This window comes from Chiloscyllium plagiosum, unplaced genomic scaffold (assembly GCF_037043375.1).
Source record: "Chiloscyllium plagiosum isolate Xiang-an unplaced genomic scaffold, Cpla_swu_hap1 HiC_scaffold_41, whole genome shotgun sequence".
Classification (NCBI taxonomy): Eukaryota; Metazoa; Chordata; class Chondrichthyes; order Orectolobiformes; family Hemiscylliidae; genus Chiloscyllium; species Chiloscyllium plagiosum.
This window is the reverse complement of record NW_028270179.1, coordinates 36,065,521-36,084,287: the sequence shown is the minus strand read 5'-3', so window position 1 is coordinate 36,084,287 and position 18,767 is coordinate 36,065,521. Positions and strand designations below refer to the sequence as shown.

General features: G+C 46.5%; 1 protein-coding gene across 1 annotated transcript in view; it reads left to right on the top strand.

Annotated features, from left to right (window-relative positions):
• LOC148138231 (putative G protein-coupled receptor 139) overlaps nucleotides 1-18,420 on the top strand; it is a 33,982-nt gene extending 15,562 nt beyond the window's left edge. The window contains exon 2 of the mRNA XM_087981896.1: nucleotides 17,513-18,420. Coding sequence (XP_087838022.1) covers nucleotides 17,513-18,420 — 908 coding nt within the window. The remainder of the gene's footprint in view (nucleotides 1-17,512) is intronic.
• The last annotated feature ends 347 nt before the right edge of the window (nucleotides 18,421-18,767 follow it).

Here is an 18,767-nt window from a genome sequence, read left to right as displayed (position 1 = left end):
GAGTGCAGGTTCATAGCTCCTTGAAAGTGGAGTAGCATGTAGATAGGATAGAGAAGGAGGCGTATGGTATGCTTTCCTTTATTGGTCAGAGTATTGAGTACAGGAGTTGGGAGGTCATGTTGCATCTGTGCAGGACATTGGTTAGGCCCCTGTTGGAAATTGTGTGCAATTCTGGTCTACTTCCTATCGGGAAGATATTGTAAAACTTGAAAAGGTTCAGGAAAGATTTATAAGGACGTTGCCAGGGTTTGAGGATTTGAGGAATAGGGAGAGGCTGAACAGTCTGGGCCTGATTTCCCTGTAGTGTAGGAGGCTGAGGGGTTACCTTATAGAGGTTTGCAAAATTATGAGGGATGTGGATAGGATAAGTAGACAAAGTCTTTTTCCCTGGGGTCGGGGAGTTCGGAAATAGAGCGCATAGGTTTAGGGTGAGGGGAGAAAGATATAAAAGAGACCTAAGGAGCACCTGTTTCACACAGAGGTGGTATGTGTATGACATGAGCTGCCAGAGAAAGGTGAAGGCTGGTACAACTGCAACATTTAAAAGGCATTTGGACGGGTATATGAATTGGAAAGGTTTGGAGGGATATGGGACGGGTGCTGGCAGGTGGGACTAGATTGGGTTGCGATATCTGTTTGGCATGGACGGCTTGGACCGAAGGGTCTGTTTCCATGCTGTAAATCTCTATAACTCTATGACCCTATGATTTAAAATAGCCTACTTAAGCACTTCATGATTTCTTGACACCTCATCTGACAGTACGACAGAAACATCACTCGCTATACCTTCTAGTTTCGTCTGAACTGACGTTATCCATAAATCCTCAGACCACTCGACCTGCTGAGACAATTTTTCAAATGGAATAAAGAAGGCTTCAACATCTTCCTCATCAAACTCTGTCAGGCATTTGACATATTTGTACATATAACTATTATCTCTTTTAATCGCTAGTCTCTTAGCTTGACTTTGCTGACTGAGTCGCAACTTCTCAAGTTCAAATTCTCTATCGTTTTCGTCTCCATTTCCTCTCCCTCTCTTTGCTCAGCTGAGAACCGCCTGTCTCTCTCTTTCCTCTCTCTCTCTCTCTCTTTCACTTCTCTCTCTTTTCTTTCTTTTCTCTTTGGATCTCACTTTACTTATCCCCTAACTCCATTATCCTCAACTGTAAATTAAGATTTTCTACCTCGATCCCACTTGTCTGTTTCCACGACACACCGTGTTATTCATTACAAGTTCAGCTTTACTTGTGTCATTGATTCAACCCAAATGTGACTATCTGCCAATTCTAAAAGGATGACCATTTTCTTTCCTTCTAAAAATTTTTGGTGAGTCTGAGAATATTCTTCAAATCTCAGACTCTCCTTAACAATTTTAAGAGTGATTTCTCTCATTTCTGATTTAATCAATGAGAAGTCACTGAAAGCAAATAAGTTGCCTCACCGACGTTTTATTTAAAGACCTAGGACACTCAACTGCACCTGTTTAAATTTGCTGTGAGTTTTCGCACACCCAAACCTATTCAAATCTGTCTCAATCATTTCAAATCACGGACGGGCCCCCAAACTGTAAAGACACGGTGTAAACTCCCCTGCTCAATTTAACGCAGTAACAAAGTTATTCTGTGTAGTAGACTGGGAAAATTCGATAGGCCAAGGACTAAAGTAAAACTTAACAACTTTATTACTTATAGTATAATAAAGAATAATTAACTAACAACTATTTACGACTACTTCCTCTAATCTAATGTTCACCTTTCCTTCTGTAATACTAGTCCAATTAAACTTCTAATTAAGATTATAAGACAAAACTTCTTATCTCAAAACCCGGCAGCTTTCATTTCTTTGCAATATCGCTGTCTTCTTTTCCTCTGCTTGGAGATTCTTCTTCAAAGGTTACTGATCAATAAATGTATCTTTCCGAGAGTTATCTTTCGGGCAGTCTTTTTGCATGTGATGTCTTCGCAATTCCCCTCTCAACTGTTCAAATTTCCCTGTTCTTATAAGCCCAAAGCATCGAATTAAGTCATTGGCTTTTAAGATTGCAACATACTTAAATCAATGTTATTGAAATTTGGTATTTTCGGTGTACAATTTAAACTGATAGACGAATTCGAATTGTAAAATCTCCAGCACTCAGTGTGCTTGCCAAGTCCTTCACCCTCTTAATTTTATGGTACACGTCTATACCGTCATAGCATTTTCAGCCTTCAGTGGTGGACTCTCCCTCATTATGGGCATTTAAGCGGGCATTGGATAGGCATATGGAGGAGAGTGGGCTAGTGTAGGTTAGGTGGGCTTGGATCGGCGCAACATCGAGGGCCGAAGGGCCTGTACTGCGCTGTATTCTTCTATGTTCTATGTTCTGACATGATGACCCAACTCCAGTATTCAATGGTTTGCCCAATGAAGGCAAGCCTGCCTAACGCCTTCTGCACAACCCTATCTATGATGCCACTTTCAAGGAACAGTGCACCTGTACCCCTCAGTTTGATAATACTACACAAGGCCATACTGTTAACAATGTAAATCATGCCATAGTTTTTCTTACAAGATTTAATCCTCACATTTATCTGCATGAAGCCCCATTTGCTATACGTGGCTCACTGGTACTGTTGATGAAAATCTCATCGTCTTCTTAGATGACCTTCTTGACTATCCACCAGTTTGGGTGATCTCAAAAATTACTATCTATGGTTCTCATATTCTCATCCAACTCTTTTATGAAAGTAACGAACAATAATGGACCCAGCACTGGACCTTGTGGCACGCTGCTCATAGGCCTTCTGTTGGAACAATAAAATCTTCCATCGCCCTCTTATTCCTACTGTCCATCCAATTTTGTATTTGATCAGCTAGCTCTCCCTGACCCTCGGTAATCAAACCTTACTTACTATTCTACCACGGGTAACTTTGTTGGGTCTCACTAACGTGCACGTCGACAATGTATGCTGCTTTACATTCATCTACCTTCTTCGTCACCTCTTGAAAAATTGCAATTAGGTTTGTGAGATGCGACTTCCCACACATACAAAAGCGACACAGTGGCTAAGTGTTTAACACTGCTGCCACATAGTGCTAGGCGCCCTGGTTCGATTCCCACCTCTGGCGACTGCCTCTGTGGAGCTTGCACATTTTTCCTGTGTGTCAGTGTGGGATTTCTCTGGTTTCTTCCCATCACCCAAAAATGTGCAGGTCAGGTAAATCATCCGTGCTAAATCTCCCATAAATTTAGGTGCATTAGTCACGGGTGAATGTAGGGGAATAGCTCTGGGTGGGTTACTTCTCACAGGGCAAGTGCGGACTTAATGGGCTTGTTTCCATACCGTAGGAAATCTACTCCAATCTAATCAAAGTCTATGCTGACTCTCCAAAATCAAATTTTGCCTTACTGAATGCCTATCTGTCACATTTGTCCAGTCGTAAAGTTTTTTACTATTGTGAGAAGTAAAATTAACATATTAATAAATTTCAGTCCGAGTCAAATTCTGAAGCAGCAAATTTTATTGATACGTACTTGCAAGAACGGGTGACTAATGAGTAAGCACCGCGATCTGAGGGTTACATTCTGATTTATGCTGTTCAGCTGAGTCTCTCGGTCCTCCCCTTTTACCCCACTGGTTACTTTTACTGTAACGTGTAGCTTATCACAAGCTCTAGCTTCACTCCACCTTTGTCAAGCTTCTCTCCTTCTCTGTTTACTTCTCCCATTACTCTAAGCCTGTCGCCCCTTCCTCTTATCTCTTTCCTTATATGTGACTATCCTGGCATAGTTTGCTGTCTTCGTGCGATCATCCTGTCAAACCAAATTCCATCTGTTGACCACACATCCTGAGACTGGCACACTATTCTCCTGTTACTAGTACATCCTACTACACGGTCACTCTGCCCTATTAGTCATAGATAATTCTATCTGTTTTCGCTTCTTTTGTTTTCCTATGCCTGGTACATCCTACCACACGGTCACTCTGCCCTATTAGTCATAGATAATTCAACCTGTTTTCGCTTCTCACTGTTTAGTATTTGCATGCACAGCCTAATTTTAGAATGTAAGATTTTGCAGAAGCAACACCTGTTCCCTTATTCTGCACAATCTCAACCATATACCTTACAATCCGCCCGTTTCTTCTTGGTTACTAAGTGTTGTCTTCTGCATTTGTCTCATACGTTGCCTTCCTGTTCGCTACCATCATCCCTGTGTATTCAATTATAGTGGCCAATTCCTTAAGGTTACCCATCCCATCATTGTTCAAGAGGTTGAGTCCCTCTGCCTGATTATCTTTTAGAGGCATTTGTTTTGCCAAGGGCGTCTCAATTGCCTATTGGGTTAACCCCCGTACACAAGGTATGATATAACAGCCAATTGCTGTCAGTACCCCTGCTACCACTATCAGGGAGGTGAGGGTGGAGTCGACCACGCATTTCCACTTCCCAAACCATCATTCCAACCATCCTGCGAGTGATATGTCCACTCCTGAATTCTCAGCCAGTTCTTCCGCCAAGGTGGTCAATCCTCGCAAGGCACAAGAGATTGACCTATCAGGTGCTGTATTATTTGGAATAAAGGTACAACAGCTACCTCCTAACATTGCACATACACCCCATTTATCGGCTAGGATCATATCTAAGGCAAGTCTGTTTTCCCAGGCCGTTCTGCTGGTTGCATCAAGTTGCTCGGAAATACCCTTGACCGCATCTCTAGTATAATTGATGAATCTTTGTTTGTTGTAAAAAAAATAGTTAGTCCAATCCACATTTTTGTTGACAGTTACCCACCAAAATAGGGCCGATTCAAAACCTGCTGCAATCTGGTTGCAGGCCTTGAACTCATCGGGGACCCCTCGCGGAACTCCTATAGAGTCGAGATAAATCCTATCGTCAAATGAAGTATCCAATAACGACCTTTTACTCCTCCCATTCTTTGTTACGGCCATCTTCTCCTTCTCAAATGCCAAGGTGAATGGGATTGCCAATTGCACTTATCCCTCTCCAGGGTAGGTCGCAATATTCTGCCTCCACAGTACCACCAGAGTTCTGGCCAGGGAACCCTGAGTGCTGAGTAGTTCCCTCCTTTGTCTGTTTCGGTGTCATTCTAAGTTTCTACACAAAGCCTCAGCTCCCCCAAGTCTCTAGACCGATGGGGGCTTATCGGTCGGCTTATACAGGATGTGTAATTCTCAACCATGGTCAAAAATTGGGACGGGGAGAGCTTTCAAATCTGTCTTCTGCAAGGGAGGGAACATTAGCGATAGGGATGTACAATTCCTATCATTCCATGCAGTCTTCTCCTGATACAGGGCTATCATATATTCCTGTTTTGGTTCCATCCGATTGGAAAGGGGACTATGTGGGCAACCGGTCTACCGGAGGCACATGCATAGCAATTGCTTTTATTCAGAGTTTTAACAGTGTACTTTACCCATTCAACCCAGGCATTTGCGTCCTCGGATCTGGTTTCTATTTCAATGGTCTGTTTTAAGTCCTTGACTTCTATAATTTTTACCACCTTTGGGTCATTGGGAGGGGCAAATGGATCTATCTTATTATCAAGTTGTTAGGCTCGCTTTCCGTTTCCTACGGCTATTCGGAAACAGCAGCCCGAAAAACACTTCCCAGAGGCATCCATTACTATCTTTATATCGTTACTAAGGAGTCGAGACCCGATTTCACGGGGAAAGGAGTCTTCAGAGGAGGTAGTTCTAATGGTGAGACATATCGGGTGGCACTTTTTGTCAGAACAGTCTAGGACTGGGCGAAAGGGGGCTTTATGTATAGCGATGCCAGGTTGTAGTTTTTGCGAACCATACCTTGCGTCCGGTAGGGTCTTAGGAAGGATTTCAGAGAAAATATACTCCCTCAGATACTTTACATCTGCACATTCTACGAGACTGCGATCTGTATTACTTGCGGTTATTCAGACTCAGGGACCGCTAATAACAAATATGGAGGTGACAGCATCGTTTGACAAAATCCCAGTGCTAAGAAAGCTAATATGGTAACTGTAAACGTCCCCAGCATCCTATAATAGTCCTCTTACAAGGATGCCTTCCTTGAAGAAGTTCTCTTCCTCCCTCTACAAAGATTTCAGTGAGTCGCTCTCTCACTGCACCCCCCCAGGTCATCTCCTCTGCACAGAAGCTCTTCAGCCACATTCTCAAACAGACTCGCTACCACAGCCATATCTCCTTCCTCAGCACCTGCCTATGGAACCAACTTAACCCGCACGGACTCCGGACTACGTTCCGACCAACAAAACTTGGACCCAACCAGGACAACGAGTACCTACAGCGAATCCGAAGCCTCCAGCAACATACCTCCCTCCGGATCCTCTGCTCCACGCTTGCAGCCATGCGCCGCTACCTACATTCCCTGCAACTCGACCTACCCCAGCTCAGGACAACAGTCTCACAGACCTGCAAAGGACCTCTACTGTTCTTCATCCACAGAAGGATCCATAAACTAAACAAACAGTTCTTCCTGGCCATATCTGAAATTAAAGACAGTAAGTACCAAAAACTTTCATGTACTTACCCCCACACTCCGGATTCCTCAACTGTTCCAGAATCTTTCATCGGCCTCCAAAATCAGTCTGGCGCCATTACACACGCGGCCGCTACATCGCCCACGGCAATAGCTGCCGCCGACGACGATGACGTCACTTCCGCCCCCACCGACCTCGCAACCTCCGCGATCGCCGCCCAGACAACCGCCTCCACGATCGCCATGAAGACAATCGCCGACAGATTCGCGACCTCCGCGGCTATGGGGAATAACTCTGTCTCTGTGGTCGCCGCAGCCACTTCTGCCCCCAGTGATGTCATTATCCTACACGCCCACAACGCCGCATGTATCTCCGCCCCGACGCCGATCTCCACGCCTAACGCCATCCCCCCGCCGAGTTCCGTCACCACGCCGAACCCCGACCCCACGCCTATATCCGTCACCACGTCTAACCACGCCCCGTCGCCTATCGCCATCACCACGCCCAACCCCGCCCCCACGCCAATCTCCGTCCCCACCCCCAGGCCTAACCCCGCCCCCACACCCAGCTGCAGCCCCACACCAGGTCCGAGCTCCCAGCCCTGCCGAGTTTTCACCATCCCTCCAGACCACCCCTCTCTGAGGATGAAAGATCAGTCCTCAGCAGAGGCCTCACTTTCATTCCCCTACGCTCTCGGATTAATGAGTTCAATACATGGCGTGACATCGAACAATTCTTCCGCCGCCTTTGCCTCCGTGCCCACTTCTTTAACCAAGACTCTCGCCCACCCTCTGACGACCCCTTCTCACGCCTCCAACACACCCCATCCACCTGGACACCCCGTGCTGGCCTCCTGCCTGCCCTCGACCTCTTCATAGCCAACTGTCACCGCGATATTAACCGCCACCTGAACTCCCCCACCCCTCTCACCCACTCCAACTTCTCACCCTCGGAACGCGCAGCCCTCCACTCCCTCCGTTGCAACCCCAACCTCACTATCAAACCAGCAGACAAGGGAGGCGCGGTAGTAGTTTGGTGCACCGACCTTTACACCGCTGAGGCCAAACGCCAGCTCGCAGATACTTCCTCCTACTGCCCCCTTGACCATGACCCCACCCCCCACCACCAAACCATCATCTCCCAGACCATCCATAACCTCATCACCTCGGGGGATCTCCCATCCACCGCCTCCAACCTCATAGTCCCACAACCCCACATCGCCCGCTTCTACCTCCTGCCCAAAATCCACAAACCTGACTGCCCCGGGCGACCCATTGTCTCCGCCTGCTCCTGCCCCACCGAACTCATCTCCGCATACCTTGACACCATTCTGTCCCCCTTAGTCCAAGAACTCCCTACCTACGTTCGGGACACCACCCATGCCCTCTACTTGCTCCATGATTTTCGCTTCCCCGGTCCCCAACGCCTTATTTTCACCATGGACATACAGTCCCTGTACACCTCCATCCCCCATCACGAAGGACTCAAAGCCCTCCGCTTCTTCCTTTCCCGCCGTACCGAACAGTACCCTTCCACTGACACCCTCCTTCGACTAACTGAACTGGTCCTCACCCTGAACAACTTTTCTTTCCAATCCTCCCACTTCCTCCAAACGAAAGGAGTAGCCATGGGCACCCGCATGGGCCCCAACTATGCCTGCCTCTTCGTAGGATATGTGGAACTGTCCACCTTCCGCAATTACACTGGCCCCACCCCCCACCTTTTCCTCCACTACATCGATGATTGTATCGGCGCCGCCTCGTGCTCCCACGAGGAGGTCGAACAGTTAATCCACTTCACCAACACCTTCCACCCCGACCTCAAATTCACCTGGACAGTCTCAGATTCCTCCCTCCCCTTCCTCGACCTCTCTATTTGTATCTCAGGCGACCGAATCAACACGGACATCTACTACAAACCAACCGACTCCCACAGCTACCTGGACTACACCTCCTCCCACCCTGCCCCCTGTAAAAACGCCATCCCATTCTCCCAATTCCTTCGACTCCGCCGCATCTACTCCCAGGAGGACCAGTTCCAAAAACGTACAACCCAGATGGCCTCCTTCTTCAAGGACCGGAATTTCCCCCCCGACGTGGTCGCCGATGCTCTCCACCCCATCTCTTCCACTTCCCGGTCCTCCACCCTTGAGCCCCGCCCCTCCAACCGCTACCAGGACAGAACCCCACTGGTCCTCACCTACCACCCCACCAATCTCCATGTACAGCGCATCATCCGCCGTCATTTCCGCCACCTCCAAACGGACCCCACCACCAAGGATATATTCCCCTCCCCTCCCCTATCAGCATTCCGTAAAGACCACTCCCTCCGTGACTCCCTCGTCAGATCCACACCCCCCACCAACCCAACCTCCACTCCTGTCACCTTCCCCTGCAACCGCAGGAGGTGCAAGACTTGCGCCCACACATCCCCCCTCACCTCCCTCCAAGGCCCCAAAGGAAACTTCCATATCCGCCACAGATTCACCTGCACCTCCACACACATCATCTATTGCATCCTCTGCACCCGATGTGGCTTCCTCCATATTGGGGAGACAGGCCGGCTACTTGCGGAGCGTTTCAGAGAACACCTCTGGGACACCCGGACCAACCAACCAAACCACCCTGTGGCTCAACACTTCAACTCCCCCTCCCACTCCAACAAGGATATGCAGATCTTTGGACTCCTCCATCGCCAGACCACAACAACACGATGGTTGGAGGAAGAGCGCCTCATCTTCCGCCTAGGAACCCTCCAACCACAAGGGATGAACTCGGATTTCACCAGTTTCCTCATTTCCCCTCCCCCCACCTTGTCTCAGTCAAATCCATCGAATTCAGCACGGCCTTCCTAACCTGCAATCTTCTTCCTGATCTCTCCGCCCCCACCCCAGTCTGACCTATCACCCTCACCTTGACCTCTTTCCACCTATCACATTTCCGACGCCCCTCCCCCAAGTCCCTCCTCCCTATCTTTTATCTTAGCCTGCTGGACAAACTTTCCTCATTCCTCATTCCAGCAACACATTTTCAACTCTGATCCCCAGCATCTGCAGACCTCACTTTCTCCTCCACATTTTAACAGAACCCTAATTGCAGTCAGTCATTATTGTGTAAATAATTAATATTAGCACGGTAATCTCTGAGCTCATAAGCGGATCTATGTTCCAATCTAATCATTTTCTCTCGCAGAATCACACAGCGATGAGGACAGCACTGGTTTTGCTGCTTAGAGCTCTAATGTTAAGAGAAGCCACCACAACTGGTACATTGGTTTGTTAATCTTGCCTGCAGAGATGTGTTCACCTCCCCGTCGGCAAATTGGGGAATTTCGGTTTGGAACAGTGGCCACTGTGCTCTTTAAGTTTTCTTTTGTTGCTCGTGTTGATCATGTGTGTTCCTTCCACTAGCCCGTTCTGTTTCCATAATTCTGAAAGAGAAAAATTATTCCATTCTGAAAGCTACTGATTGGAATTCCTATTCTGTCTAAAATTTATGCGTTTGCATTCTTTTGCATTGCAAACGTTTTTGCCTAAGGAGCTGTTCTTTGTCCCCTCAGGCGGCCAATCAATGTACTGCACCTCGGTAACAGCGAGGTCTTGAGGTAAAGTCATAGCGTTCCTAACTCTGAGCTGGGAAGAACTTTATTCGGGTCCTACTTGACCTAGAGATGCGTAATAACATCTCTGAATAGAATGATTCGAAAACAGCCCCACCATGTTTGTAATATGGCGTTGCTCACCTCTGAATTCAAACGAATTGGAGCGTAAAAGTCAGGGAGTTTAGCGAAAACTTTATAAGGCTCGAGTCAGAACACAGCTGGAATACTGTGAACAGATTCACTTCCCTTACTGAAGGAAATACAAAGTGGAATTGGATGCAATCCATTGAGAGTTCACTCAGCTGATCTAATGTGTGGAGGGATTGTCTTGTGACGAGAGGTTGAGTAGGTTGGCCTGTGCTGAATGGAGTGGAGAAGAATGAGAAGCGAGCTGATTGAAACATTTTGTATTCTTAGTGGATTTGGCAACGTAAGCTTGGCCCCGCTTGCTGGAGATTTCAGAACAGACGGCATAATATCAGGCAAAGTTGCCACCAATTAAACACAGAAATATGACGAAATTTCTTTCGACCGAGGATAGTGAAGCATAAACTTTGACTCCAGGCTCTTGTTTGTGTATGATCGACCATTTAATCATAGTATCAGAGCGTCTGAGAGAGATGCTTCACCCCATCAAGACTACACCATGAAATGCTACTTGTGGTCGACAGCAAGCCACTAATAGAAACCTGGTATACAGCCTGAATGTTAAGATTCTTCATGTGCTTATCCAAATCTGAGACAATAGAACAGTACAGCACAGTACAGGTCCTTCCGCCGTCATTGTTTTGCCAGCCTTTACTCCTCCTCTCAGATCACACTACCATACATAGCCTTCATTGCACTATCTTATATGTGTCTGTCCAATCTGTCACTTAAATGTCTCTGATGCATTTAACGCTATTGAAATTGCTTTCCACGCACCCACCGCTCTCTTTGTAAAAATAGTTTAGAGATTTCTTGCCTCAAGTATCCTATCGGACAGTGCATTTCAGGAGCCCGTCTCCTTCTGGGTGAACCAGTTTTTCCTCAAATCTCCTGTGCCCTGGCTGCATCCTCTATCGTCAATTGCAGCCTTTCTGTGGAGAGCAGAACTTTGTACAGTATTCCACACGGTGTCTAACCAAAGTCCTGAAGAGTGTCAAGGTAACCTCTTTGCACTTGTAAGCGATCACACATCTGATTAAGCCAAATTGCTCCTCTGCCTTCTTCACTCCACTTTTATTCTCTCCGACCACCTTCAGGGACCTGTGGACAAGCACCCTAACATCCCTCCTAAGACTGGCACACTATTATCCTGTTAGTGGTACATCCCGCTACAAAGTCACTCTGCCCTATTAGACATAGATAATTCTATTTGTTTTTGCTTCTTCTGTTTTCCTATGCCTGGTACATCATGCTACACGGTCACTCTGCCCTATTAGTCATATATTGTTCTACCTGTTTTCGTTTCTCACTGCATGCGCAGTATTTGCATGTGCAGCCTAATTTTATAATGTAAGTTTTTGCAGAAGAAACACCTGTTCCCTTGTTCTGCACAATCTTAACACTATACCTTACAACTATTCTCATGTGAGTACATGTGACAATAAATCTAATAAACGTCATTCATCTCCTGGGTTTCCAAAAATAGATCGCTTTTTGATTTTTAAGAAGCCCCATTCGCTCCCTCGTTTCTCTGTTGCTCTCAAAAACGATTCAGAGTCTCTTTCGATTCTCGTTAAACTTAGGAACCAAAGTTATCTCGTCACGTTTTGCCATCCTGATTTCACTCGTATGGGTGCTCCTCCACACTGCTTGCTCCTCAAGGGGTTCACTTGATCCCAGTCGCCCAAACCTGACATGCATCTCTTTTATTCGTGACCACATCCTCGATAGTCCCTGGCACGTACTGTTCCATACCCCTGATAACAATTCCCTTCACTCGAATAGGAACATGCTGTCTGTGAACACTTGTTATCTCGCTTCTGAAAAACTCGCATATGCCAATTTCCCCAATCACCTTTAGAAAGCTCCTCCCAGCCCTACCCACCTCTAATTTATCTCTCCACCCACGAGGCGCCCAGCCTCATTCCTGATTTTCCAGCTCATCGGAGGCTGCCTGACTTGCTGTGCGTCTACAGTGCCACACCCTCGACTCAAGTTTCCAGCGTCTGTAGTTCTCACTTTCGCCTTTTTGAAGTTTCCTGCCTAGCAGCATCGAAATTGGCCTTGCCCAGATTCGTAAAATTACCTTGTAGACCAGGCCTATCTTTGACCAGAACTGTTTACAAATTAAGAGTATTACTCTCACCTTCCCTTCCTTACTTCCCAAGGAGAAGCACAGTTCAGATCGAGATTAGTTCAACCATGATCTTATTGAATGGCAAGGCCGGCATGTGTGTGTGTGTGTGTGTATGTGTGTGTGTGTGTCTGTATGTGTGTGTGTATGTGTGTGTGTGTCTGTGTGTGTGTCTGTGTGTGTGTGTGTCTGTGTGTGTGTGTGTCTGTGTGTGTGTCTGTGTGTGTGTCTGTGTGTGTGTCTGTGTGTGTGTGTCTGTGTGTGTGTGCGTGCGTGTGTGTGTGTGTGTGCGTGTGTGTGTCTATGTGTGTGTGCGTGTGTGTGTGTGTGTCTGAGTGTGTGTGTGTGTGTCGGTGTGTGTGTGTGTCTGTGTGTGTGTGCGTGTGTGTGTGTCTGTGTGTGTGTGTCTGTCTGTGTGCGTGTGTGTGAGTGTGTGTGTGTATGTGTGCGTGCGTGTGTGTGCGTGTGTGTGCGTGTCTGTGTGTGAGTGTGCGTGTGCGTGTGTGTAGGTGTGTGTGTGTGCGTGTGTGTGTGTCTGTGTGTGTGTGTGTGCAATTGTGTATGTGTGTCTGTGTGTGTCTGTGTGTGTGTGCCTGTGTGTGTGTGTGTGTGTGTCTGTGTGTGCCTGTGTGTGTGTGTGCGTGCTTGTGTGTGTGTGTGTGTGTTCGTGTGTGTGTGTGTGTGTGTGTGTGTGTGTCTGTGTGCGTGTGTTTCCGTGTATTACTGTGTGCAACTCAGCATCTGCATCTGTGAGCATTTGGTGTTCTGTTGTTTTGGGAATTAATCCATTGAAACAGAGATCAAAGGTCCCTTCATACTGTCTCACTCTCTCTTCGTCAGTCTCTCCCTCTTTTGTTGAACGTGATACATCACCCTCGTCTACTGGCCGCGCAATGCTGCTGCAGAAGCAGCAGCTTTGTTATTTGAAAGGCATCATACACAATGACTCCCTCATATTTGAACTGAATTGGCTTCATTGCCACGTGCACTCTGGTGCAGTGTAAATTTTGCAAAGTCCTTATTAATGGCGCCATCTCAGGTGCAGATTCTTAAGTATTTGGTACAAAATTAATAGGGTAATAAATGAAAGTCCAGCAGAGAAACAGCAAGGAGAAAATAATGATTCGACTTCTATTCCTTTCATTTCCGTCTGCGCCAGCACCAAGTTTCCAAGAGGCACTGGGCACACTCTCCAGACCGCACTGGGCCCAGTCACTGAACCATGCTGATCCCAGTCTCGAGACAACACCGTGCCCACACTTCAGATGGCACTGGGCCAAGACTCCAGACCACACCGGGCTCAGTCTCAAAAACCCACCGGCTAAATCTCCAGTCTGCACCATGCCCAGTCTCCAGACCGCACTAAGCCAAGTCTTCAGACCGTGCATGGTCCAGTCTCCAGGCCGCGCTAAACCAGTCTCAAAACTGCACTGCTCTCAGTCTTCAGAGAGCACCGGGCTGAGTCTCCAGACGGTAGCAGGCCCAGTCTTCAGAGAGCACCAGACCAGTCTCCAGACCATGCCGGAGCCAGTCTCCAGAATGATGTGAGCTCAGTCTCCAGACTATATTGGGTCGAGTCTCCAAACTGTTTCGAGCCCAGTCTCCAGACAACGTAGGACCCTGTTTCTAGGCCGCACAGGACCCAGTCTCCAGGACACATCGTGCCCAGTCATCTGACTGCACTGGCCCAGTCTCAGACGCACAGTGCTTTAAATAACATGGCCTCGGCTCACGTGTCAGCCTCTGGTCTGAAACACATCTCCCTATTCCCCTCAGAGTTACTTTAAAGTGTTAAAAGGTTGAGAAAGAGAACACATCACAAAACACGAAAAGAAAGAAGCAGAATAATAACGGGGAGAGTACAGAAACTCTCGCTAAAGCATTTCGACTCTGCCACCATTTGTTGGATATTTCACGGCTGTTTCTTTCGTCAAAGAATGAGTTTGGAGATTCGGAGCAGCTTTGTCCGTTCCCTTGCAATTCTGTCTCTGAGATATTAAAAGAAGGAGTTGAACATGCCAATTGCTGGCCCATATGCCACCTTTCGAAATGTTTCAGAACTTTAAAATCCATTCTCACTATAATTTTGAAGAGTATATCAAAAAACATTTTAAGTTAGAGAATGTGCAATAAAATTGATCCCAACATTTTCCAAATGAGTGGCCTGCGTACAATTTGCCTCCTGTGGTTTTAATGGCTCCCAGTGCTGGACAGATATCTCGTCCGTGCTTATATATCAATTCATTGTTCTGGTGTGTATAGCTTCTGGTGCAGGACCGATAGCTCACCTTGGTTTATGGCATCTGAGCAGATTCTGTGAGATGGATTGAGATTGTGATATAACTGAGCATTTCAGTTGATGTGGCAAAGCCTTTTGTTCTGAATCGTATGATTGAACACTTTGTTAACACTTCGTTACAGTGTGCCCATGCACAGTAAATCATGTTGGTGAATACCCTCTGTCCTGACAGCAGCCACAGCCTCTTCATTCTGAAGCAGTCAGCTATTTCCATGTAAAAAGAAATGATGGCTTCTCGGATAAAGGCCATCCTCTTGTTACACGGCTAAAAATTCGCTTCGCTTCCCTCACCATTCCCGCTAGGAGAAAGTGAGGACAGCAGATGCTGGAGCACCAGAGTTGAAAAATATCGTACTGGAAAAAAACAGCAGGCCAGGCAGCATCCGCGGAGCAGGAGAATCGACGTTTTGGGCATAAGCCCTTCTTCAGGAATGAGGCTGGTGTGCCAAGCGGGCTGAGATAAATGGTAGGGGGAGGGAATTTGGGGGAGGGCGCTGGGAATACGATAGGTGGAAGGAGGTGAGGGTGAGGGTGATAGGCCGGAGAGGGGGTGGGGACGGAGAGGTCGGGAAGAAGATTGCAGGTCTAGAGGACGGTGCTAAATCCAAGGGTTGGGACTGAGATAAGGTGGGGAGAGGGGAAATGAGGAAGATGGAGTAATCTACATTCATCCCGTGTGGTTGGAGGGTTCCTAGGCGGAAGATGAGTCGCTGTTCCTCCAGGTGTCGTGTGGTCAGGGCCTGGCGATGGAAGAGGCGGAGTGGGAGGGGGAGTTAAAGTGTTCAGCCACGGGGGGTTGGGTTGGTTGGTGCGGGTGTCCAAGAGGTGTTCCCTGAAACATTCCACAAGTAGGCGGCATGTCTCCCCAATGTAGAGGAGACCACATCGGGTGCAACGGATACATTGCATACCGACTTTTCCCGGAAAATGCTATAACCAACATTCTGTGCCCGTCATTGTCTGAAACATCCAATCTGAAACATTGCAGTTCCTTGGATGCTGCCTGACCTGCTGCGCTTTTCCAGCAACACATTTTCAGCTCTGATCTCCAGCATCTGCAGTCCTCACTTTCTCCTGAAACATTCTATAATCGTCATTCCCCAGAACGTTCTGTACCAATATTCTATGGAACACACCATAACTGACATTCGCCAGAACATTTAAAACTCGACATTCCCCGGGACGTTCTATAATCGACATATCCAATGACATCAGTCATTCCCTGGAATGTTTAAACCAAAACTGTCCTCGAAACGTTGTCTGCTGGACATTTCCCAGAATGTCCATCACCCGATATTCCCAGGAACGTACAAAACCAGACATTATTTGAACCATTCTTATACCTGACATTCGCTGGAACATTCTGTGCCTAGCATTCCACATAACCCTGTAAAACCAACATTCCCTGGGACTCTCCATACACAACACTCTCTGGGACACTTTATAGCAGACAATCTCCCGAAGGTTCGACAACCGACATTCGCCAGAACATTCCATACTCAACATTCCCAAGAACGTTCTGTGCCAGACAGTTCGCGAAAAATTCTGTGCTTGACGCTCACTGGCACGTCCTAGAACATTTTATACTCGAAATTACGGCAAGGTTCTATATGAGACATTCGTCTGAATGTTCCATTTGCAGCATTTCCCCTCGTTTATTCTATACTCTATATATAACATTCACTGGGACATTCCATGCATGACATTACCCAGGACGTCCAATACTCAAGCATCCCCACGATGTTTTGAACACAAGATTCCTTGGAATTTTGTGTGCCCGACATTCCCTGGGACGGGAACTTTCTGTAACCGATATTCCCCAGAACGTTCTGTACCCGAACATATCTGAACACGTTCAATACCCGATATTGCCTGGGACTTCCTGTAAAAGACATACTCTGAAACGTTCTATAACTGACATTCCCGGAATGTTCAATGCTAGACGTTCTTTGGAACGTTCGATACCCAAAATTCCCGGAAAATCCAATGCTGCACATTCCCAGGAATGCTTTTTCGCGTGACATTCTTGGACCATTCTCTGTCCGACATTGTGCAGAACGATCTGTGCTGACATTTCCCGGGATGTTTAATACCCGACATTCCCTCGGATGTTCTGTGAAAGACATTCCCCAGAAAATTTTATAGCCGAGATTCTTTGAAACGTTCTATTAATGATATTCTCAGAGCATTCTATGCAAAACATTCTTCTGAACATTCGAAAGCCGACTTTCCCTGAAACATTCTGGACCCGACACTGCCTGGAACATTCTATATGCAACCTTCTCCAGAAAATACTATCCCTGACCTTTTCCCTTTGTCAATGGCTGCATGCCAATGAATTGAACAGAAGGTAAATCGCGTGGTAAGAGATCCTGTTCCAAGGAGCAGCACTGTTTCGAAATCCCCACAAGGATGAATATGTGTTCACTGTGTTTACATTTATTCACGACGGAGGACTGATCACAATTTAAACTACATGACAGAAGCACAGAAATTTTCAACTTTTTATTGTTTTCAAGAAACTGGGAGACAATTCTTCATGACAGCAACGTTTTCACCCTCCGTAATAGGAAATGGAATACAGTGTCTGCTGTCGAGTGGTCGAGTGTCCGGGAATGTCCTTGAAAAGAATCTGTTCCTATGTATGTGTATCTGTTTGTAAGAGAACGATTCTTGCTGTTTACATTACATTTCTATTAGTAATTCAGACATTAATATTTGTTGTTTCAGCTCCAATTATATCACTGAATACAGTGACACGTGAAAGTCTCATTGTCCTCAGTTTTGTCCTCAATAAAACTGGTAACTTTGCCTCCAAGTTGGTAAATAACTTATTTGTTTTTCTCCCTCACAGTTAACGTAGTGACGATCTACGTTTTGCTTTATAGAGATTGTGGATTATCTCCATGTGTCAGTCGTTACCTGGGGGCCATGGCTGTGGCAGATCTACTGGCCATTATGCTTGACCTGATATTGAGACACATTCCCATTGCTTATTGGCAAAAGTTTTATTTTTTGAAGTCCATTCCCTTGTGTAATATCCACGCCGTCCTGCTTTATGCAGCCACTGACTGTTCTGTCTGGTTCACCGTCACTTTCACCTTTGATCGATTTGTGGCCATTTGTTGCCAGAAGCTGAAATGTAAATTTTGCAATAAGAAAACGGCGGCTGTGGTTCTGGGAACAGTGGCTGTGCTGAGCTGTTTAAAGAACATTTCCTGGTACTTTATTCTTAAAGCTCAGTATTGGCTGAGGAACGACCCTTGGTTTTGTGCTATATCACTCGATGTTGTAATCTCTCTGATGTGGGGCGTAATTGAGTTGGTCCACCACTTTCTAACCCCAGCTGTCCCATTTCTCCTGATTCTGCTGCTCAATGTTTTCACCGTCAGACATATTTTAGTAACCAGCAGAGCCCGCAGGAAACTCCGTGCTCACACCAATGGTGACGATCAGTCTGACACAGAAATGAGAAATCGAAAAAAATCTATTGTTTTACTGTTTGTAATCTCGGTAAATTTCATCCTGTTATGGTCAATGTTCATGGTGCGTTCCATATGGGGACGGATGTATAATCTTGGGTATCGGTCTGTGTATCTCGATTACTTTGTACAGGAATTGGGCTTCATGCTGCAGCTCCTCAGTTACTGCACAAACACCGCCATTTATGCCGTGACCCAGACTAAATTCAGACAGCAGCTGAAGAATATGCTGAAATTTCCCTTTACCAAAATTTATCAAACAATCAAGTCTACTCATTAATTAATCCATCCAACATTTTCCCATGTCAGTTCAATATTTCAGCACTGAAGCAGCGTGTCACGTTGGCAAGAGACTGAGGTTTGTGCTGGTAGATCCAACTTTAACCCATGAGTTTCACAGGGACACATTTCTCTGTTTCTCTAAACTCAGAGACCAGTGAGAAAAGCCACTATCCCATTGACTGTATTTCTCACTTCAATTTAGATACAATAAAAAATGGTCATTAAAAAGTGCCAAGCAGCAGATTGAACAATATTGTTGCTTGCCTTTGTGTTGAAGAAGCTGAGCTGCAGAGAGACAGACACAGCTCCAAGTGTTCTTCCTCATGGAAGGGGAACGGACCAGGC